At 50.1% G+C, this 24230-nt stretch overlaps 1 protein-coding gene and 1 non-coding gene across 2 annotated transcripts in view; one reads left to right on the top strand and one right to left on the bottom strand.

Moving 5' to 3' along the window:
* Positions 1-5527: 5527 nt before the first annotated feature.
* Positions 5528-24230, bottom strand: part of Dlgap3 (DLG associated protein 3) — a 99138-nt gene continuing 80435 nt past the window's right edge. The window contains exons 9-12 of the mRNA XM_045151378.1: positions 8545-9029; positions 6994-7085; positions 6552-6695; positions 5528-5754 (exon numbers count right to left, since the gene is read on the bottom strand). Of these exons, the coding sequence (XP_045007313.1) occupies positions 5536-5754; positions 6552-6695; positions 6994-7085; positions 8545-9029 (940 nt within the window). The 3' untranslated portion in view covers positions 5528-5535. The remainder of the gene's footprint in view (positions 5755-6551; positions 6696-6993; positions 7086-8544; positions 9030-24230) is intronic.
* On the top strand, positions 16891-17039 carry LOC123461257. Its single transcript, XR_006637546.1, has one exon. It is a non-coding gene; the product is annotated as a small nucleolar RNA SNORA62/SNORA6 family (small nucleolar RNA).

Genomic DNA, 24230 nt, shown 5'->3' with positions numbered 1-24230 from the left:
GAATCAGACCTGGGTCCTTTGGCTTTGCAGGAAAATGCCTTAGCCACTAAGCCATCCCTCCAGCCCTAATCATTTATTTTAATTTAACTACTTATTTACTGGATTTATTATTTTTTTTTTTTTGAGACAAGACCCAGATTATGTGGCTGGGAATGACCTTAAATTCAGAAAAAATTCTCCTGCCTCAACCTCTAGAGTGCTGGGATTATAGGAATGTTTTATTTATTGGCATGACTATTTTGGGTTTTTTTTTTGTTTTTTTTACAAGGTAGGATCTCAGTCTAGCCCAGGCTAACCTGGAAATCACTATGTAATCTCTAGCTGGCCTGAAACTCACTGGGCTCCTCCTACCTTGACCTTCCAAGTGGTGGAATTGGAATTAAGGACATGTGCCACCATGCCCAGCCTAGTTATTTATTTATTTTTTCTTTTTCTATTTATTGTTTTAGACGGGGCCTTGCTATGTTGACTAAACTGAACTAGGCTCAAATAATCCTCCCGTCCAGGCTTCCAAGTAGCTAGGACTATAGGCTCTGCACCACTCTGCCCTGCTTCTCTCTTTGTCTCTCATTTCTGAAACAGGATCTCTCTCTCTCTCTTTCTCTGTTTTCTGAAGCAGGCCCACATATGTCCACATAGACCAGGATGGTCTCCAACTTGCTCAGTAGCTGAGGATGACCTTGAATTCCTACTCCTCCTGCCTCTCCAGTGATGAGATTACCTGTGTGCCAGCATGCTCAGCTTGTTAGGCCTCTTGGAATCAGAATCTTCCAGCCTTCAGAACTGCAAGCCAATTAATTTCTTCTGCTCACCATAAATCAGCCAGCATCAAGTATTCCATTGTACCTGTTCACGTACATCCTCAGACCCTCTGCAAGAACTCCCTTTGTACCATAACCTTCTGCTCAAAAGCCTGGTATGGGCAGACTAGAAGCCACCCATACAGGGGGATGGGATTTCATCTTTCACATGCATGCAGGACTCAGCACAACCACCTATGTTACTACCACCAACAGAGATTGAGCCATATCAGCACTCCCCAGGGTGGCTTTTAGCTTATGACCACAGCAGGATGGCCAGAGCCGCAGACGCTGACCTGCTTCTTCATGCCCACTCGAATCTACCTTGTGATGCCAGGAAACTTGTCCCTGTTTCTGAGGAAAAATGCAGACCCCATTACAAACTGTATCATGACGTAAGAGGTGTGGTGGTACGTGCCTGCAATCCCAACACTAAGAAGGTAGAGGCAGGAGAATCTGAAGTTCAGGGTTATCCTTAGATGCATAGGGAGTTCCAGGCTGCCTTGAGCTAGAGATTGTCTCAAAAACCAAAAACAAAACAAAACAAAACAAACAAACAAACCTTGGGCTGGAGAGATGGCTCAGCAGTTAAGGTGTTTGCCTGTAAAGCCAAAGGACCCAGGCTCGATTCACCAGTACCCATGTAAAGCCAGATGAGCAAGGTGGTGCATGAGTCTAGAGTTTGTTTGCAGTTACTAGAGGTCTTGGAACAGCCAATCTCTCTTTATCTGCCTTTCTCTCTCTCTCTCTCTCTCTCTCTCTCTCTCTCTCCCCCTCTCTCATAAATAAATTAAAAAATTAAAAAAATTAAAAAATTAAAAGCCTGAATAATGTAGGTTTAACTCAAGACTCACAACTCCCTACCCTCAGAATTGGGGGCAATGAACCTTTCTAAGCTTCAGTTTCCTCATCTGAAAATAATACCTGCATCATAGGATTACTCTGAGTATTGTCTCATTCAAAATTCACTCATATCCAAATTTAAGGTTTGGGAAAATAATCTCAGACAAGCCCAGTTTGACCTAGCATGTCCATAGGCAATAGATAAGCATTTGTAGAGAATACTGGTATCCTCTGATCTAAGTGTTTCCAAGCCTCCCCATGCATCACAATCACCTGGAACACCTGCTTTAAAAAGCTGAGTGTGGTGGCATATGTCTGTCATCCCAGCACTTGAGAGGTGGAGGAGGAGGATCTGGAGTTCAAGAATGGTCTCCAATACAGAGGGAACTTGAAACCAGCCTAGGATACCTGAGGCTATATCTCAAAAAAAAAAAACTAAAATAAAGCCAGGCACAGTGGTGCACGCCTTTAATCCCAGCACTCAGGAGCCAGAGGCAGAAGGATCACCATGAGTTCAAGGCCACCCTGAGACTACATAATGAATTCCAGGTCTTCCTAGGCTAGAGTTAAACCCTATCTCAAAAAAAACAAAACTAAACTAAAATAAGGAGAGATGGGTCAGCAGTTAAGACCTGCAAATTCTAACAACCTGGGTTCAATTCCCCAGTACCCATGGAAAGCCAGATGCACAAAGTGGCACATCCATCTGGAGTTTGTTTGCAGTGGTTGGAGGCTCTGGTGTACCCACTCTCTTTCTCTGCTTGAAAATAAGTAAATAAATAAAACTCATTCAAGAACACAGTCTATTCACGAAGCCTTGGATTCTGTATGGGTTCATCTCCAAAATGATTTGCTTTGGGGAACTCCCCCACACAGGAGACCCCCACCACCACCCCATCATGTGAGTGCATACATATGTCATCATCTTTTGCTTTCCAGAAGTATCCTCACAAATGAACCTGGGGAAAATATCTACAGCTTCTGTGGTGCCCAGGACCCAGACCCATTCTCCTCAACTGAACCAGAAGCTGATGTCACCAAGTCCCGGTGCTCCCAAAGGGCTCTTTCTCCTCCAGGCCTTTGCACAGTGGTTCCCTGATCTCAGAACACTGTCCCCAGCCCCAGTCCTCTCAGTGGCTTCCTCCTAGTTATTCTTGACATCCCCATATTCTACCTGTCTGTTTGCTTGTCTGTTTCCCCTACCCTTCCTCCCCCCAACAAGACCACAAGCTCCCTGAGAACAGAAATTACATTGCTCAGGGCTATCTCCGTGGCACCTGGAAGTGACAAACATTTGCTGAATAAATGAATAAGAATTGGCATGTCTGCCTGGGCTGCAAGGTCACTGAGAAATCAAACTAGGGCTGAGCAGAAAACCTTTTCCTGTAAGTAGACCAGCTGACAGAAAGTTGGAAAAAAATGTACTGTATGCAGCCTTATGGGAGACAGAAGCCATCAGTGGTGAAAACAGTGGACACTGCAAGCCTCAAGTTTGGCCAGCCAGGCCAAAAGAGCCAAAGGGTGCAATAGTGGCATGTCTGTTATGGGGGAAACCATCTGCTTTCTAATTAGACTGAAGACCCACTCTATAGGAGTGAATACATGCCTGGTACTGAAAACCTAATCAAAAGCTTTGGTAGGGGAGGTCATGAGCATTAGGAGTGTAATGTCTGCTCTTGTCTGGCTAAATGCATATATTTTGCTCATCAAACTGCCCTGTAAGCACTTTACTTTATATTCACACCCATCTGTTAATGCTCTCACTTTTGGTTAGAGAAGCTTTTCTTTTCAGATGGTGGTGACCACTGGGATGACCCAAAAGGCACCATAGTGCTCAGAAGACGTGACAGAGGAATGTTCAGCACTTAAACATCCCTATCACACCTTCCAAGGCTCAGGGACCATTGCGGAAGAGGTGGTGGGAAGAATGTAAGAGCCAAAGGAAGGGTAGGACTGCTTACCATGCAATTGACCAGACAGAAATTGGCCTTGACGTCCATGACCTCGCAGTGCCTAGCACTACCTTCACAAGACCCTCATAATAGGGGGAAAAGATGACATCAAAATAAAAGAGAGACTCATGGAGAGAGGGAGGGGATGTGACGGAGTGTAGATCTGTGAAGCAGAAAGTGGAGGAAGGGCCATGGTTTATTTTCTGTAAGTATGGAAGCTGTGGATAAAAAGGAAAAGAAAAAAGAATTGGCATTCTGGAACTGCTCCGAACACCAGCCATTCCCGTGGCAGCAGTCTCCTCAGCTCCCAGGGCCTAGAAACCGAGCTTTCTGGATGGGAGCTACCATCTAACCCTTTGCGAGCTGGGAACCCCGTAGAGCTGAAAGCCCGTGACTTGACCTTAGGTCGCTGAGCACTGCTTCTAGCTTTAGACTCTGTCCCGAACTTCAGCTTTTCTTACCCATCAAGAGGAACTCGACATTCAAGTGAAGAGCCCACCCTGGAGCTGATGTCCGGGATGCCTTCAATAAACACCAGCCATCCCCCACTAGCTTTGGGTTAGCTTCCCAGCAAGTTCTGATCTTCATACCCCTTCCCCGAAGGGGAAGTTTTTCCAACTTTCTGTCAGCTGGTCTACTTACAGGAAAAGGTTTTCTGCTCAGCCCTAGTTTGATTTCTCAGTGACCTTGCAGCCCAGGGGTATGTCCACCCACAGGAGCAGAGGAGCCCTGATCTGCAGCTCGCTGCTCGCGGGGGTCACTGGAGCAAGAGGGAGCGCTTGGCCTTCGTGCAAGGCACGCATCTGCTGATACCTGGTAATAAACAGGCCCCTCGCTTACTGAACACACGTTGGGTGCCAGGCACCGGACCCAGTGCTGCCCCACCCTGGGGGAACTCCAGGACGGTTAGGAGGCAAAGAAACCAGGAGTGAAGGTTGACGTCTTCCTTCCTGTTTGCACAGCATCAGGACCCTCCCAAGAAGGCCCCAAGTTCTTATTGTGACCACCAAGAGGGCTGAATCCACCCCCCTTTCTCCTAGTTGGCCCGTGCCCCGAGGAGCCCAGGGCAGCCCCTGCTGTGTCCAAACAAAGAGGCTCAAGTCCTGGCCCCTTCTCTAGCCCCCCGGCCCCCTACACACACAGGCAGAGGTGGTCTCTTCTGCAGAGAGAGCGGTTCCAGTGCAGTTCTGCGGTTTTATTTTTCCTGGGTTACTCAAAGGGGTGTGGGAACAGCCACAGGAGTGGTGAGGGGAAGCCCCTGTCTCCCCTCCCCAGCAATGGGAAAGGGGGGGGCGGCCCAGGCGCCTTGGTCCTGGGTTGGTCCAGCCACTGTGGTCCCTGGGCCCTGTGGGTCAAGGGCTTGAGGATGGAGCCCCGGGAAGATGATGGGGGGAGGGCTCCTAGGCGGGTGGTTTTTTTTTTTTTTTTTTTCGGGATTCTCTTCATAAAAAGCCACGAAGCTTGATCCCCACGAAGCCCAGCCCCGCGGGGGTGGGAATTGGGACGCACAGCCCAGATGGGGGACCTGGCCCGGCCTGGCCCGTGGTGGTGGTGGTGGTGGTGGTGGTGGTGGTGTGGGGGGGGAAATATATGATGGCAGAGATGGTGAAGAAGAAGAAAAGGTGAGGGCAAAAAGCGTCGGACCAGGAAGATGGGAGTTCCGAGAGTGAGGGGCACAAGGGCGGAGAGGCACGGCCCCCGACCCCCCTAGCCCGGGCGCCTTCGTGTGGGGTCAGGAAGGTTAAAAGCCCCCCCACGAGGGTGCGCCGGGCAGGAGGAGCCGGGGCGTGCGGTGCCGGTGCCGGGGCGGGCGCCCGGGGCGGCCCGCGTTCACAGTGACCTCGACGCTGGGTGTAATACAGTACGGGTACGAAAACCCACGGGGCGCCCCCACCCCCGGGGCCCGGGCTGGGCGGGCCGGAGGGGGGCGGGGAGGCGGGTCACAGCCTGGTCTGGGCCTCGGGGATGTAGATCTCGATGCTGTCCGCGCTCTCGGTGGCCGAGCTGTGTCGGAAGGAGGCGGCGCGCTTGGCCGCCAGGAGCCGCTTGCGCGCTTCCTGCCGCTGCCGGTCCACCGAGTCCAGGGAGCGCTCCTTCACCGGCACGCCCCGGCCCCGCGACGGCTTCTTTGGTATCGGCGGAGGGACCTTCTTCTCCTCCTGGGGGGACAGGCGCGCCCAGGATGAGCAGGGAGGGCGGGGACCACCGCGGCATCGCGTCCTCAGCATCCCGGCTCCCCCACTCCCCGTCCTCCAAGGATGGACACCCAGGACCACCTCCTCCCCGTCCCCCAAGAACTGGCATCCCAGGACCACCTCCTCCCCGTCCCCCAAGGACGGGCATCCCAGGACCACCTCCTCCCCGTCCCCCAAGGACGGGCATCCCAGGACCACCTCCTCCCCATCCCCTCACCACCCCCACCACCCCTACACCCGCCTCTAAAGCGTGATGGGTTCGCGCGCGCCCTCTGGTGGAGAAGCTCTGAGCAGATGGCATCAGAATGCGGGCAGAGGAGGGCTTTTGGCAAAACCTCCGGCGTGCCAAAGGACGGCAGTTTCCCTGCCCAGCCCATCCAGGAGGAGGGGTGAGGGTGGGGGGAGGCAGTTCACCCACCTCACCTCTGATACTCATGGCAGGTTAGTTCTAGTATGGGGAATGTTTCAGGCTGCGCCCTTAGCCGAAGGTCACTTTCTAGAAAGAGCTCTTTCTACTTCCCAAATTTGCCCCCTGGTAGCCCAAGCAGTTCTAGAAGTTTAGACAGTGACCAGGACGGTGGCTTTTCTGGAAGCGGGTGGACACCCATCACTTGTTCAGAGCTGCCCCTGGGTCTCTTCCCCAGTGACCTCCCATACACGCCTTTCCAGAGCGTAGCCCCTTGGACTAGACATCCCCCCCCCCCGCAGTATCTCTATGCAAGGTCATCTTCATCTTGACCTGAAGGGACCCACAAACACACCTTGGGCTCCAGGAGTTTCCAGCTGTTGGCCTTGAGTTGTTGTAGCTCCAGGAACTTGAGGGTCACATCCTCAATGGAGAGCTGCAGGAGGTCCCAGAAACCCGCCAGGTCCTGGAAGGTGGGCACGGGGAATGCAGTGGGGTCCTGCCAAGATAAGACACAGAGGGGATGCAGCCAGTCATGGAGGGCTGACCTTGTCCAGCTTCACTGTCAGGAAACTCAACCCAAGAGAGTGGGGAGGAAAGATGGGGAACAGGGACAAGTTAAAAAAAAAAAAACCCAGGCTCCTTCTTCCCGGGGTACAAACCCCCACATCACCTCCAGGTTCGACACTCTGAACTAGCCCCGCAGGCAGGCACCGAGACCTGGTCCCACCTACCAGTCACACCAAGTCGCCTTCCAGATCCACACAGCCACTTACTCTACCCTTGCAGGTACTCACCATGCTCTGCTGACACAGCCGGAAGAACTGCTGGACCTTCTGGGACAGGAGAAGCTGTGTACTGCCCACAGCACTGCGGATCTTCTCCAGGACTGGAGAGCAGAAAAGAGCTCAAGCGAGGGGAAGGAGGCCTCTCCTTCCACAGCCTTCTGTCCCAAGTGACTCCATCCCAGTTTATTTGCAGGGATCCAGCCATCTCCTCCAGCCCCTTCCTCTCCCCATCCTCATGTTCCTGACAGTATCTCCTATCCAAGCTCGCCGAGAAGACTGCATCTTCCTGATCTGAGGCTACTTCCTTCACTCCGCCTGCGGTTACCAGGTTCTGGTCCTCCTGTCCATGTCCCCAGCCCTAGTCTTAGCCTTGGCCAGAGCACTAGCTCAATGGTCACTCAGTGGCTGAACTGTGTCACCCATCAGATGCTTCCTCGGCTCATTAAGAATTATAAAGTGGGCTGGGGAGATGGCCTAGTGGTTAAGGAATTTGCCTGCAAAGCTAAAGGATCAGGGCTCGATTCTCTGGGACCCACATAGGTCAGATGCACAAGGGGGCGCACACATCTGGAGTTCGTTTGCAGTGGCTAGCGGCCCTGGTGTGCCCATTCTCTCTCTCTCTTTTTCTCTCTCTCTCATAAGTAAATAAATAAAATATATTTAAAAAATAATTATGAAATGGGGCTGGGGAGATGCCTCAGCTGTTAAAAGCACTTGCTGGCAAAGCCTGACACCTGGGTTTGAGTCCCCAGTACCCACTTCAAAAAGCAGTGCATGTGTCTAGAGATCGTTGCAGTTAGGAGGAGTCCCTGGTGCGCCCATACTCTTTCCTGCTCTCTGAATGCCCCCCCCCCCGTTTCTGACTCAAATATGACAAACGACAGTGATCTTTATAGTCACCACCCCATCAACTTGGGGATCCTGTGGGAAAACTGTGGCTCCCCTCAGACTGCACTCAGGGGACAAGTCATGCTCTCCCTCCTGACAAGAGTTCAACCTCCATCTCTGCCATATCTCACTGCCCCTCGGTCTTTTGCAGAGGAATTTGTACTTCCCCTGGTGGAGCCCTTCTCAGCAGCTCACTCCAAAATGCCTTGAGGTTTCAACACTTGTCCAGCTCTGAAGAGTCCAGATCCAGCCTTCTTTTTTTGGAGGGGGGGGAGGGGGCTTGGTTTTTAGTTTTTCGAGGTAGGGTCTCACTCTATCCCAGGCTGACCTGACACTTACTCTGTAGTCCCAGGCTGGCCTCGAACTCACAGCGATCCTCCTACCTCTGCCTTCCCACTGCTGGGATTAAAAACCATGTGACGCCACGCCCAGCCCTTTTGCCTTGTCACGGTCCCCAATTAGCCCTGGCCTTCGAAAGCAGGTCCCTTCCCGGAAGCTCCCCGCACGCACGTCCTGCTTTGTAAAGTGGAGGAGCCAGCCCCCACGTCCCAGTACGGAAGGACCAGTGGGGGCCAGCCCGCGCCTGACCAGAGGGGCCTCCCGGGGTGCTGCATTCCCCCACACCCCAGGGTGCCCGGTGCACGCGGGAGGCCGGGGACCCGGAGGACTCACTCTCCTCGGGCAGCTCGTAGGCCTCCGCCTCGCGCTCCATCTGCTGGCACCAGTGCTCCAGCTTCTCCACCTCGGCTCGCAGCATCTTGATGAACCACTCGCCGTCCCGCGGGCAGGGCGACGTGCGGCCCGAGTCGGGGAGGCTGCGGGAGCCGCGCTCCATCCACGAGTCGCGGCGGCCGGACCCGGGGCCCGGGGCGGGGGTGGGGGCGGGGCCGGGCGACCCGTCGGTGGCCTGCGGCTCGTACGGCAGTGGGTAGCCCTCGCGGTAGGCCCACTGGCCCTGCGTGTGGACCGTGCGGAAGACTGAGTAGGTGGGGGCCCGGGGTCCGGGCTGGGGCTCAGAGGCGTGCCTCTGGAAGGAGCGTCCGAACTGCAGGGCCTTGTCTTCGGTGGCCACCGTGGCCAGGCCGGCCAGGCCCTCCAGCTCCAGGTCGGCCTGCACGCCGGCCGTCACGCTGTTGGAGCGCTTGAACCTCGCCCGCCTGTGGACAGAGACGCCTGTACCCCCACTGCTCCTGCCCAGTCCCCCCCAGCCCTCAACCCCACCCTGGCCCAAAACGGGAGGCCCAGGAAGAACCCAGAAAGCAGCGGCCACTAATCCAAGCGCTTGAAATCCATCGGTCCTTGCAGCTGGCGGACACCTAATCTATCTACACATAGCACCGGCTCTAAGTAGCACTGACAGTCAAAATGTTTAACAACCTGTACTCCGTGGCCAGGAGCAGATGTGGGCACACATCTAGCAGACACTAAATGCGCTGGAGTGGCACCTGCAGAGCCAGATTGTAGGGTAGACCAGTGAGCTCTGGGGTGGTGATGGCTCTCAAATGAACGCAGAAGCAATTTTTGTATTTCTGTGTTGTTGGCCTTTTTTTGTTGTTATTGTTTTTTTTTTTTTCAAGGTAAGGTCTCACTCTAGCCCAGACCGCCCTGGAATTCACTATGTAGTCTCTCAGGGTGGCCTTGAACTCTTTGAAATCTTCCTACCTCGAACTCCAGAGTGCTAGGATTGAAGGTGTGTGGCACCACGCCCGGCTGATCGTCATTTTTTTGTTTGTTTGTTTGTTCTAAATATTTTTCTTTATTTGCAAGCAGAAAGACACGAGAGAGAGAATGGGCACACTTGCTACTGCAAAGGAACTCCAGATGCATTTGCCACTTTGTACTGCTGGCTTTATGTGGGTAGTGGGGATTTGAACTTGGCTGCCAGGCTTTGCAAGCAAGTGCCTTTAACTGCTGCGACATCTCTCCAGCCCTGTTGTTATTATGAGACAGGGTCTCACCTGTGGCCCAGGTTGGCCTGGAATTCACAATGTATGTAGCCCAGGTTAAATTCAAGCTGGCATTAATCCTCCTGCCTCAAACCTCCAGAATGCCAGATTCCAGGTCTGTGTCACCACATCCCCCTTACATTTTGGTACTTTCCCAAAGGTATTTCTGTGTTGGTTTACACTGGCTATACAGGGTGTTCTCAGCCCTGCAGAGAATAAATTAAGACCCACATAGGTTCCAGGTCACCCAGCTGCACAGTAGCAGAGCCAGGATTTGGACCCAGGGCTATACTGTCTGCAGAGCCAGTTGCTAGAAGCTCATGGGAAGAAATTTCTGGGAGCTGCTGGGGGTGGAGGGGCCTGCTGCAGGTCAGACTTTTCCCCTGGGATGGAGGGGCCTGCAGCGGGGAGGACTTTCCCCTAGGGATCCTGCCAGCTCAGCCCAGAGCCGGGCCAGACACAGTCTGCCACAGCCAGTGGAGCTGAATTAAGTTGTTGGCAGGAATGACACAGGGCCTGGAAATTTCATGTCTTTGAGCTAATTATATGCAAATCCTATGCAAAACAGAAAGTCAATTGGCCTTGTTCACCCCCCCCACCACCAGTTCAGAATAGGAGCTCTTTTCTGTAAAGAAGTCAATGAACCCCTAAGAAGCATGAGGCTGGGGCCAGATACTCCTTTAAGAAGTGGAAGTCAAGAGATGTGGGGGGGGGGGCATCAGTGACCAGAAGTTGAAGGTCTGGGAATTCAAAAGAAATGTCTATGGGTGCTGAGCTACCTCCACCATCACATGTTCAGAAAAGAAGAGGGTCTTGCTGCACTAGCTTCAGGGTCCCATCCAGCTTCCCAGGAGACCCTCCCAACCCCTGCAACTTCAGCCTTCCTCACGCTGCCCAGGCCTTGTCTCCTTGCCTGCCTGCCTGCCTGCTTCCCTCCAGCTGGCGGGCTGCCTGCTGGGAGCCTGTTGCCATAGAAACCAGGCCCAGAAGGATGCTGCAGGACCCAGGAAAGATGCACTGATGTGCAGTCTCCAACGAGACCGATGTCTCCACCCCCACCCAGGGAAAGGAGGAGAAAGCACATATCTTCATTGTCTTCCACATGGCCTTCACGTTGGGCACTACCTGCCATGGCTACTGAACTGGCCTCCATCCAGATACCTCTGTATCCACTCACTACAGCGCCGAGCAAGGGCGCTGGGCCTGGAGGCAGGCCTGAGTTCTAATGCTGCTTTGTGACTGCATGCCTTCAGGAAGATCTGCATCCAGGCCATCTAACGTGTGAGGGTGTATGTAAAATACAGTCTATGATATATGGCTATATATTATATGTAACTACATGCACATGTGTCTAAAATTCACATGTAAAATTATAGAAATGGGCTAGTAATTGCTAAGGTACTTCCTCTGCCTAAGATTATACCTTGTGTATTTTAAGCTCTGGAGCCCAAAAATCCCTCCCCAGCCTACCCCAAGACTGGAGTAGTCTTCCTAAAGCTGCATTCTGCTAAGTGATTTTCCTGCTCCAAACCTTCCTGTGGCTCTACACTGACATCAAGGGAAGGCTCAAAGTTCTATGCTAACTTTGTCTTTAAAAAAAAATAATTTATTTGAGAAAGAGAATGGGTACACCAGGGCCTCTAGCCACTGCAAACGAGCTCCAGATGCTTGTACCACCTGGCGCACCTGGCTTTACGTGGGCTCCAGGGCATAAAAACTGGGTCCTTTGGCTTTGCAGGAAAGCACCTTAACTGCTGTGCCATCTCTCCAGCCTTTTCATGCTAACTTTTCCCTGAGGACTTCACTCTGTCCTTCTCTTCAACATGATCTCACTCACATTTTCCCTGTTCCCCAACAGATTAAACATGACTCTCGGCCTGTGCACGCGCTAGTCCCCTAACTGAAATGGCTTTCCTTCTCTTCACCTCCTGTCTGTTTCCTGCTCAATACCCTCTTTGTCTCCAAGTGTCCTGACTACTCCCCAAATCATTCCTCGGTTCCATGCCCCGCTCCACATTCTTCCTTCATTCAAAGGCAGTCCTACCATTTGGGCAGCAAATGCCTTTAACCACTGAGCCATCTCTCCAAACCCCACTGTCCCACTATTTTGGTTAATCGCTGTCACTTTCGTGTGAGGGGTACTGTCAGGTCACACGTTGGCTCTCTACAAATATTTTTGTGCCTTTGAGCTGCAGTTGGCCTGTGGCTCCTTCAAAACCCCAGCAGTCACAAGCCCCCGAGGTCAAGGTAGGGCTTCTGAAGTGCTACTCTCCTTTCCTGCTGCCCTGTTGTAAGGGCTTTGAGTCCTAAATGTCCCCCACAGGCTCATGTGTTTGAGGAATTAATCCCCAGCAGGTGAAAATGCTTGGGACATTGCGGAACCTTAGTGCGGTGGTCTAGCGGAAGCGGGTCACTTGATGGTCACAGCGTAGGCTTGAGCCCTCTGCTTCCTGACCTGCCAAGACATGAACAAGCCACGCCACAAGCTCAGGCAAACGTGGACAGAATCTCGCCAGTCAGCATGCCTTCTCCACCGCATGGACGATCTACCCCTAGAAACGGTGAGTCAGATCTCTCTCTTCGAGGTTATGCTCGTCAAAAAGTCTTCTAAATGTCTTTGGTCCTCTCTGCTCCCGCTCTCGGCTAGAGAATCTGCTTTGTGCAGATGGCAGCAAATACCGGGGAGACCCAAGACACATCAGAGTGACAAGAAAAGAAAACCAACTGCCTCGCACGAGACAAGTCATGTCTATCTCATCTGCCAGGGTCTAGGAAACAGTACAGAGGACGTGCCAGATAAAATATAAGTGCCGGGGCTGGAGAGATGGCTCAGCGGTTAGGGCGCTTGCCTGCAAAGCCTAATGACCTGGGTTTGATTCACCAGTGCCCACATAAAGCTAGATGCACAAGGTGGCACGTGCATCTGAAGATCGTTTGCAGCAACTGGATGCCCTGGCGTGCCCATTCTCTCTGTGTGTGTCTCTTCTTTCTCTGCTTACAAATAAATAAATAAATTTTTTATAAAGTTATTTTGGGGCTGGAGATATGGCTTAGCAGTTAAGTGCTTGCCTGTAAAGCCTAAGGACCCCAGTTCGAGGCTCCATTCCCCAGGACCCACGTTAGCCAGATGCACAAGGGGGTGCATGCATCTGGAGTTCATTTGCAGTGGCTGGAGGCCCTGGTGTGCCCATTCTCTCTTTCTCTATCTGCCTCTTTCTCTCTCTCTCTGTCACTCTCAAATAAATAAATTAAAATAAACAAAAATTTTTTTAAAGTTATTTTGGCTAGGTGTGGTGGCACATGCCTTTAATCCCAGCACTCAAGAGCCAGAGGTTGGAGGATCACCATGAGTTCAAGGTCACCCTGAGACTACATAGCGAATTCCAGGTCAGCCTGAACTAGAGTGAGACCCTATCTCAAAAAAAAAGTGTCTTTTTTTGGCAGGGGGAGATTTGAGATAGCGTCTCACTCTGGTCCAAGCTGACCTGGAATAACTATGTAGTCTCAGGATGGCCTCGAAGTCACCACGATCCTCCTGTCTCTACCTCCTGAGTGCTGGAATTAAAGGCATGTGCCACCACACCTGGCTTTTGCTGTTGTTGTTTGTTTGTTTTCCATGCCCGGCTTGTTTTTTTTTGTTAAATCTAAGCACTGCTCTTACAGCTAGCCAGGGACCCTCCTCCAGGGTGATGGCAGCGGACAGTGGAGTGACTCAACACTCATCCAAGCAGAAAACTGGAGACTTTGGAGAGCCCAACACCAACGACTTAGAACATGTCCGCCAAGGCTTAGGAAACACTGCAGAAGAGTGGGGGGAAGAACGTAAGAGCCACAAGGCAGGAAGGCGTGTTCTGAGACACTGTCTCCCCCATAGACGGCTGGCACATTCATGACCCCACAGCGATTACCAGCGACCACACTGAAGGGACCCTCAGTGGAATGGGGGCTGGGGAGAGGCAACATAAGACTATAACCCAGTGGAAATACAACCTATTTGCAGTATGTTCATATATTGCAGTTCCCAATAAAAGTAAAGCAAAGGCATCCCTCCTCCACTAGGTTGCTCCTGTCAAGTATTTTGTCACGGTCGCATGCAAAACAATCCAGCTGTCACCATCCTCACTAAATGGATCTGTCCTTTGGCACCAGTGGGTCTGCTGCCTTTTCACCTGACCCTTGGGAGGATCCTGACAGGATCCCACTCATCCAATGGGAAGCAGCCACACCCCACTGTCTAGGACAGAAGCACCAAATGTCCCAGGCTTTCTGGTTCTGAGTCCCTACCTCCGTGAGCTCCCTCGATGCATGTGCCCCAAGCAAGGTTGAGGGAGCTGAGAAACTGCTGGGCTTGTGGCAGCAAGATCCTCACCATCACTCTCAGCCAGAAGGCCAAGACTCACACACCACAGGCAGAAGTCAGCCATCCTTATACAAACAACATTGCAAACTAGTCGTTACTATGTGACAAGATCACCTCAGAAAAGAGCACTGGGGCTGAGAGATGGCTTAGTGGTTAAGGCGCTTGCCTGCAAAGCCTAAGGACCCAGGTTCAGTTCTCCAGGACCCATGGAAGCCAGATGCACAAGGTGGTGCACGCATCTGGAGTTCATTTGCAGTGGTTGGAGGCCCTGGTGCGCCCATTCTCTCTCTCTGTCACTCTCAAATAAGTAATTTTTTTTTTTTTAAAGAAAAGAGCACTGGATCAAAGGTCCAAAGCCACAGGGACACAGGACATTTCACAGGTAGGTAAAGGCAGTGTAGCATACAGAAGAGAGGACAGAACAGAAGGAAAGCCAGGAGGAGGATGTGAAGGCACACATGGGTGGAGGAGGGGTCAAGAAGGGCCCAGCAAACAACACAGACAAGCAGCTTATTAGGACTGAAAGGCAGCCTCAGCTCTGCTCTTGTTGACCAGAGCGAGAGCAGTCTTGGTGAGATGTGGGAGCCGACACAAGATGAAGTGCTCTGTCAAGAGGTGGGGAAAACTAGTCAAGGACACAGTATCAAAAAAAAAAAAATCATGCCTTCAATCCTAGCACTCAGGAAACAGGAAGGAAGATAGCTGAGAGTTCAAGGCCAGCCTGAGACTATGTAGTGAATTCTAACTCAGTCTGGACTACAGAGAGACCCTACCTCCAAAAAAAAAAATCATTTAAAAAAGTGTCTGGCCGGGCGTGGTGACACAGGCCTTTAATCCCAGGACTCGGGAGGCAGAGGTAGGAGGATCACTGTGAGTTCGAGGCCACCCTGAGATCCCATAGTGAATTCCAGGTCAGCCTGGGCTAGAGTGAGACCCTACCTTGAAAAAGAAAAAAAAAAAGTGTCTGACAAAATGGCCTGGCTATCCATGACCTCACAGTGCCTGACACTATCACACAAGACCATCATAACAGGAGGAAAAGATCATGACATCAAAATAAAAGAGACTGATTGAGAAGTGGGGGGGGGGATGATGGAGAATGGAATTTCAAAGGGGAAAGTGGGGGAGAGAGGGAATTACCATGGGATATTGTTTACAATCATGGAAGTTGTCAATAATAAACAAACAAATAAATAAGTGTCTGAGCTGGGTGTGGTGGTACAGACCTTTAATTCCAGCACTCAGGAGGCTGAGATAGTAGGATCGCTGTGAGTTTGAGGCCAGCTTAAGTTACAGAGTGAATTCTGGGTCACCTGAGCTAGAGTGAGACCCTGTTTCAAACAAACATGACATCCAAAAATGTCCCCATCATAATCTGTGAATCCTTTGAATATGCTATTTAATGGCAACACAGACTTTGTGACTATGGTCAAATTAAGGATTCTGAGATGAGACATATCCTGGATTATCCAGATGTGATGGTTAGTCACACTGTCACCTCGACTGGATTTTATAGAACCACCTATTAGCCACACCTCAGGACATGTCTGTGAGGCCATTTACAGAGAGGACTAACTGAGAAGAGAAGACCCACCCTGATCGTGGGCTGGGTGTCCAGACTGACACCCAGATGAGGAGCAGGAAGGCCTGATTATCACCACCATTCACCTCTGTGGCCTGATGTGGCCAGCCACCTGACACCCCTGCCATGCATGCCCCAGCATGAGGGACTATGTCCCCCTCAACTGTATTGAGAAGAAACTCCTCCTTCCTTTCTTCTGTTGCTCTTGCCAGTTACTCTGTCACAGCGATGAAAAAAAATTCAAGTAAGATGAGAATAATGTAATGCATCAGATGTGGAAAACCGGGCTCCTTGTAAGAAACAGAGACAAGGAAGCCAGAGGGGGAAAGGAAATGGGACAAGGGAAGCAAAGTTGGAGTGCTGCAGCATATGCATGCAACTCAGCATGACTGGCCGGGCAGTCAGAAGTGGTCCAAGGCAAGGAATGCAGGCAGCCTCTATAAACTAGAGAAATCCTGCAGGCGTGGGGCACGGGTCTGTAAGCAATCCCAGGTACTCAGGAAGCTAACACAGGAGGGTCACACTTGCAAGGTCTGCCTGGGCTAGAGAACAAGTTCTAGGCAGTCTGGGTAATTTAGCAAGAGCCAATCTCAAAATTAAAAAAATAAATAAATAATTAACAGGAGAGCTATGCATGTAGCTCAGGGGAAGAATGCTTGCCTAGCATGCTTGTAGCCCTGGGTTTAATCCCCAGTATTGCAAAAATAAAATAAAAGGGGGAGAATAAATAGGAAAAAGCGACAAAGTAGATTCTTCCCACAGCCTCCAAAAGGCAGTCAGTCCTCCCAACACCTTAATGTCAGTCAGTGACGTCCAATGTGAATGTCTGAGCCCCAGAAGTGTAAGACAATATGCGTACTTCACACCAACCGCCTGGCACTCATTTCTTCATGGTAAGAATGGAAAACAAAGATGAATTCATTGAAAATGGAGAAGAGAAAGCCAACAATCCAAGAGGATAAAAAAACAAAAATGGGGCCCAGGCATGGTGACACACACCTTTAATCCCAGCACTCAGGAGGCAGAGGTAGGAGGACTGCTGTGAGTGTGAGGTCAGCCTGAGACTACATAGTGAATTCCAGGTCAGCCTGGGCTAGAGTGAAACCCTACCTCAAAAAAAAAAAAAAAAAAATGCATATTGCTAAGAGTTTGGAGTTGAGGCTGCAAGCTGGCCAATAAACTTGAAATTGTAGGTAGTGTGCGACATGAGTGACAAGTTTCCACTAATGCTCCACTCTGGCCCAGTGAATGGAGTTTGATAGTAAGTTGTGCTACAAGGGAAAAAAAAATACAGTGAGGCTTAGCCAGGTGAAGTGACTTCTTTAGAAGAGACAGCCACCTGATCCTCACAGAGGCCACCCTAAGCCACTGCAAGCCATGGCTCTAGATGGAGGGAGAGTGACAGCTCTCATCAGGATGACAGTCACCAGATGGCTGAGGCAGGGCCGACGGCAGGGGAAAGGGAAAAGACGCAGGCAAGTTGGAAGCCAATGCTCACACGCAGCGAAGTCCCCACAGATGGCCACAATCACCACAGGGCAGTGGCTGGGGAGGCTGCCCACCGGTGAGGCGCAGAGGTCAGGGGAGGAAGGAGAATAAGCCACTAGGGTCAACAGAGTAGAGGAGTTAAGCTCACATACTCCGGAAGCCCCCAAGCCAGCTGGACGGTTCATGTGGCTCGTGTCTGGTGTCCTCATCTTTTAGTGAGAAAGATAATGCTACCAGCCCCAGAGTGTTGGGAGATAATATGTATGTAAGGAACTCGGGCCAACACCTGGCCTGCCATTGTGCTAGCTAGCTATTGTGGAGAAGTAAGAAAGTTTGTGGCTCTCTCACTGCAAAGAAAGGAAATAGAACAAACCCAACAGCGCCCGTGTAGCTCCGAGAAGCCAGTTGGGGCATTGTAGTCATTAATTATTTTGATTGCCTCTGATCATCTCCATCTGTGTTCTTCCACAGCTCTCAGAACAAAACCTCCTTTATACTCCACATCCCTCTGCATTGTGGCGAGTTATTTGCATATCCGTCTCTCTCACTAAATAGGGCAGTTCCTCAAACATAAGTGGTAGCTGGGTGGTTGATTGGTTGGTTGGCTAGAAGGACAGTGGAGGGCACTAATTATCTCCAATACTCATTCTTCCTTTCTTCCTCGGCCACAGCGTCCCATAATTGCAGGCTGGACAGGTGGCCACTTTGGATCAAGATTCTTTCCCCAAACTTCTCTAGAAGTAGGTATAACCAAGTGGCCTGCCACCGTGCTAGCTACTGTGGAGAAGTAAGGAAGTTTACAGCTCTCATTGTGAAGAAAGGAAATCGGACAGACACAACAGTCCCAAATGTAGGGTGTAAGCAGAAGTGGTGGCCTAGGAGGATAAGCAGAGCTCTTGCTTAGCATGCACAAGGCCCCAAATTCAATGTCTAAACAGTAATTAAAGTATTAATGGAGGTTAAGCCCTTTTGTCCCTTCCTCCTCCTTGACAACCACAAGATGGACAGGATGGCCAGACCGCAAGCAGCCGATCCCGAACGTGAGACAGTAGGCAAGCATCATGGGTGGCGGAGCGACATGACATTGTCGAACACCTACCAGCCCCTGGGCTTGTTCTAGGCAAGCAAGAAAGAAACGCCAACTATATTTAAGTCACTGTCCTTCGCGAGTTTTCTGTAACTCACAACCAAATCTAATCCTAACTATAACAGGTGAACTGTCAAGGTCGTCCAGAGCTTATGTCCCTGTTTCCTTTTGGATTTGGCTGCCGCTGCTGTGGTCATCACTAACAGCTGTAAACACTGGCTTCTGGTGTGAATTAACCGCTAGATGTGTAACAACAAGTCATTACATCTTCTCCCCGGGCCTTTCCAGTAGACTGCGGAGGCCTCCTCCTCTCCAGTTCTTCCTGGTGACAGTGGTCACATTCCTGGTGGTTCTGGAAGCTGTTAATCGTGGCTACTACAGGGAGATGTTCCTTCTGTGACTCTCCAGAGACTAGCACAGAGGCCTTTGGGGGGAAACTGGCTTGTCCCAAGAGACAGTATCCAAGCAATGTTCAGTACCCAGAAACTGTCAAGGGGTTTTGCCAGGAGTGTTTGGCACCAGACAGTGTGGGTGGGAGAGAACTGGGCAAGGGGGAAGGGCAGGGATACGTGAGCCAGGCACAGCCATTGTATCAGTTTCTATAGAGGCTGCACTCTGAAAAAGCAGCTAAGATGCCAAACTGGGATCCCACGATTATTTAAGACTGAGGCAATGACAGCAAGATCAAGATGAGCCTGAGGCAACAGAGTCAGGGTCATGAAGGTAGCTAAGAACTCCCTTGGGGCCTCTTATGGGGGCTCATTCCTGTAATCCCAGCATTCAGAAAACTGATGGAAGAGAGTCATGGTGAGTTCAAGGACAGCCTGAGCCGAGTGAGTTCCAAGTCATCCTGGATTAGAGTGAGACCCTGCCTCAAGCCTTTCCTCCCCCCACAACAAAACTTCCCTTAGCCATAAAGAATGAAATTATGTCATTTACAGAAAAATGGATGGGGCTGGAAGATCATCATATTAAGCAGAATGTGCCACTTAGAAAGAAAATACTCTTATTCTCAAATATGCATAATCTAGATTTATATATGTGACGTAACTGTAGAAAGGAGACTGTGGGGAGGAAGGGGCCTGCAAGGAGGGGGAGGAGAGCAAGAGAAGGTAATAGAAAGGAAAAAGGAGAGACAACCTATGTTCTCTCTCATAAGCAAAGTTTGGATTCAAATACACACACCCACACACCTAATACAGGACATGAAAGCAAAGGGGAACTATTTGAAGGAAGAAGGGGGCCAATGGGAAGAGGGACGAGGGAGAGCAATGGGGGGGAGGACAAATATGAGCAAAACATAATGATAAATGAAAAAGTTGTAATGCAACCCGTTGTTCTGTAAGCTTACTAAAACAATTAATCGGGGCTGGGGAGATGGATCAGTAGTTAAAGATATTTGCTTGCAAAGCCTGCTGGCCCAGGTTCACAAAAAAATTATTTTAGGGCTGGGAGATGGATTAATGGTTAAGGTGGGTAAGATACTTGCCTTCAGAGTCTAAGGATCCAGGTTTGATTCCCCAGTATCCACATAAGCCAGATGCACAAGGTAGTATGTAAGCCTGGAGTTCATTTGCAGTGGCTGGAGGCCCCTGGTGTGCCCATTCTCTCTCTCTTTCTATCTGCCTCTCCCTCTCTCTCTGAATATATATGTTTTTATTTTGCAAGATAGGGTCTCACTCTAGCCCAGGCTGACTATGTAGTCTCAGGGTGGCCTCAAACTCATGGTGATCCTCCTACCTCTGCCTCCCCAGTGCTGGGATTAAAGGTGTGCGCCACCACACCCGGCTCCAAATAAATATTTTTTTAAAAAAATTGGGGGCTGGAGAGATGGCTTAGCAGTTAAGCGCTTGCCTGAGAAGCCTAAGGACCCCGGTTCGAGGCTCAATTCCCCAGGACCCATGTTAGCCAGATGCACAAGGGGGCACACGCATCTGGAGTTCATTTACAGAGGCTGGAAGCTCTGGCGCGCCCATTCTCTCTCTCTCTCTCTCTCTCTCTCTCTCTCTCTCTCTCTCTCTCTCTCTCTCTGTCTCTCTCTCTGCCTCCTTCTCTCTGTTGCTCTCAAATAAATAACCAAAAAAAAAAAAAATTGGGACTGAGGAGATGGCTCAGCTGTTAAAGGCACTTGATTGCAAAGCCTGCTGGCCCAGTACCCACATAAAAGCCAAATACACAAAGTGGTGCATGCACTGAGTTCATCTGCAGTGGTAAGAGGCCCTTGTATGTGCCTATTCTCTCTCTCTCTCTCTCTCTCTCTCTCTCTCTCTCTCTCTCTCTCCCCTTCTCTCTCTGCTTGCAACTAAATAAATAAAATTAAGATAAGCCATGTTTGACGGCGCTTCGGGAGGCAGAGGCTGAAGCACGGGAATATCTGCAGCTTCCAGGCCAGCCAGGGCTACCGAACAAGACCCTGACTCAAAAAAGAAAAGAAAGGGAAAGAAGAGGGTAAGAACTAGCCTGGTGCTGAGGCTGAGGACTGGTGTCATGACCGTCAGAGCTGCTCAGCGCCTCATGGCTCACCCAGGACAGTGGTTGGAGTGTAACTTCCCAAGGATGGAAGACTTCTTCCCACAGACCAAAGGGCTTGTTCTTCAGTGCATGCCGTTCCTAAGGGCTAAAGGCCCAAGTGACTATAGTGCTAAGAAAGGGGTGGGCAGTTTCCCAGGGGGCCCCAAGTGGGCACAAGTATGTTTAAGTAGAGTTGTCAGGTACATTTAAATTTTAGACAGGTGAAAGATTTTAATTATGTCCATCAAGGGTGTCCAACCCATGGCCCACAGACTCCATGCAGCCCAGGACAGCTATAAATGCAGCCTAACACAAAATTATAAACTTACTTAGAACGTTATGAGACTCCCCCCCACCACCGCCAATTTTTCTTGTAATTCAATTGTGCAGTTCTCAAATATGAACTTTGAAGATGACAGTTTTGTATTGTAATGTCACATGAGATAAGCATATGCACGGTCTTGAAACCTGCGGGCCACAGGTTGGACACCCTGTAACTTGTAAGGGACATGCTCATACAAAAACATACTTGTTAAAAAAAATTCTTTAAAAAATGGGCACAAAAGGGCCCCACCCACTGCAAACGAATTCCACACACATGCGCCACCTTGTGCATCTGGCTTATGTGGGCACTGGAGAATTGAACCCGGGTCCTTAGGCTTTACAGGCAAGTGCCTTAATCGCTAAGCCATCTCTCCAGCCCCATATTCATTTTTATTTGATAATCAAATTGAGAATCCTGATATATTTTATTTATTTTGGCAGTGGCAGTTTTGTGTTCATTTTTGCTAAATATGGAATTTAAGGTAAGGTTTTAGGCAGGGTGTGGTGTCCCATGCCTGTAATGTAATCCCAGCACTTGGGAGGTAAAGACAGCAGGATCATGAGTTTAAAGTCATCGTCAGCTACATAGTAAGTTGAGCTGAGCATGGACTATATGCACCAACAAACAAACCAGGCCTGGGGATGTAGTACAGTTGGCAAAGTGCTTGCTTGACATGCATGAAGCCTTGGGTTGGGTTTAGTTCTCAGCACCACATACAATGGACATAGTTGCCCACGCCTGTAATCCTAGCACTTAGTAGGTGGAGGCTAAAGGGTCAGTAGCTTAAGGTCATCTTTGGCTACATAGTGAGCTTGAGACAAGCTTGGGCTACATAAGACCCTGTTTAAAAAAAAAATAGAAAAAGATAAAGTCTTGGGGAAAAGATATAGAGCTAGAAGATACAAGAAGATCCCCATAGTTACAAACAGGTGGAAGTAAAAATCACATTGTCTTCCTCTCTCTCTCTCCCTCCCTCCCTTCCTTTCTTTCTTTCTTTCTTTCTTTTTTGAAATACCTAGTGCCTGGGATTTGTTTGTTTATTTGGTCTACTTATTTGAGAGAGAAAAAGAGAACAGGCACACCAGGGCCTCCAGCCACTGCAAATTCCAGACTCATGTGCCACCTCATGCATCTGACTTATGTGGGTCCTGGGGATAATTGAACCTGGGTCCTTTGGCTTTGCAGGCAAGCGCCTTAAGTGCTAAGCCATTCCTCCAGCCCATATTTTCTTTTTAAAAATATATTTATTTGTTTGAGAAGTAGAGACAGACAAAAGAGAAAGAGAGGAAATATGGTGTGCCAGGATCTCTTGCTGCTGCAAACAAATTCCAAAGATGAATGTGCCACTCTGAATCCAGCTTTATGTGGACGCTTGGGAATTGAACCTGGGCCAGCAGGATTTGCAAGCAAGTGCTCTTAACCTCTGAACCATCTCCCCAGGCAAAAGAAATCACATTTTTTATGGGCCCTAGGAACAGTCTTCACTTGTTTAGCAAGAAAGTTTGATGTACACTTTGATCGTGGTCTAAGGGGTACCAGGTCTGGGAAGACGGGTGCAATAAGACCTCATGACTCTATGTTGTCTGTGAGAGTCATGGATGACCGTTGTCCTGGTTTCAAAGGGTAGGGGCTGCATCTGCTCATGCTCATCCCTATGACCTCAGTACCCCCATACAGTACTTGACAGGAAATGGAGATCCAACAGACCTGTGGGCAAATGAGCCTGGGCAGGGGTGAGGGTCACTGGGACATAGAACTTCAGGGACCCAGCCCTCACCCTGTGCATTTCTAAGCCATCATCCCTGATGTTGGACAACTAGAAGTATCTACAAATAAGTCCAGCAAAGACGGACAATAATCTGAACTCCATCCAAGGGGTTAGCAAGCGTACACTGAAGGTGGAATGGTGAGATAGTTCTTGCTCTGTAGGTTTTTGTTTCTTTTGGTTTTTTGAGGTAGGGTCTCACTCTAGCCTAGGATGACCTGGAATTCACTGTGTAGTCTCAGGGTGGCCTCGAACTCATGGTGATCCTCCTACCTCTGCCTCCTGAGTGCTGGGACTAAAGCCATGTGCTACTGTGTCCAGGGATCAGTAGCTTTTAAAACCAAAACACATTAAGCTGGGGTGAGTGTCATTAGTAGCCAGGAGATAGAGAGGGAAGTGGGAGAAGAGGAAGTAGATGTTTTGGAGAGGTTAGATTAGTAGGGCATATGTGATATGAAAGTGTGAGGAATAGTGAGGGGGTAAGGTTTAGGCAGAGATGGGGGCAGGGAGTAGAGAAGAGGAGAAATATCTAAAACTAAGGATGTGTACAAAAGCCACATGGAAACCTACTACTTTGTAATTCTACATAGGTGAATAAAGCTACTCCCAGAGGTCACAGGTTATTCATCAAAAGTCCTATTGGCCAGGTGTGGTGGTGCACACCGTTAGTCCAAGCACTTGGGAGGCAGAGGCAAGAGGATCTCCATGAGTTTGAGGCCACCCTGAGACGACAGAGTGAATTCCAGGTCAGCCAGGGTTAGAGTAAGACCCTAACTTGGGGGGGGCGGGGAAGTCCTAGTGCAAGAAGTAAGATACCTCTTTAAGAGTTGTTGGTGAGGGAGGCCACAGAGGCCCCTAAGATGAGATAGGATATTACCATTCCTCTTGGATGCCCCAAACTAGATAGTAAATCCCTATTGCTTCACTTGCACAAGACCGAGAAGTCAAGCAGGAACTGAGCCGAAACCTTCCTGTCCACTGGCTAGCTTTCATAACACCAGAGGTGCTATGTGAGCTGCTGGGGGATAAAAGTCATCAACAGGCTTACTTAGCTGTGGACCATGTGGGCTACACACTCAACTTGCCAGGTAAGATGTGCCCACTGATATGACAGTGGCATGACTGTGCTGGAGTAACCAACTACTTTCTGAATGCATTTCAGGACCATTCCCAGAAGGAATTCACGCCTGGTGCTGTAATTCTGGTCAAAATCCCATGGCTGGGGAGGCCACAGACCCTAGTGGAGAATCTACTACGGTTGTTATGCTAAATGGACAGGTCGTCTAAGTGCCTC

Source organism: Jaculus jaculus, chromosome 5 (assembly GCF_020740685.1).
Source record: "Jaculus jaculus isolate mJacJac1 chromosome 5, mJacJac1.mat.Y.cur, whole genome shotgun sequence".
NCBI classification, from domain to species: Eukaryota; Metazoa; Chordata; class Mammalia; order Rodentia; family Dipodidae; genus Jaculus; species Jaculus jaculus.
This window is presented reverse-complemented; position numbering and strand designations above follow the sequence as displayed.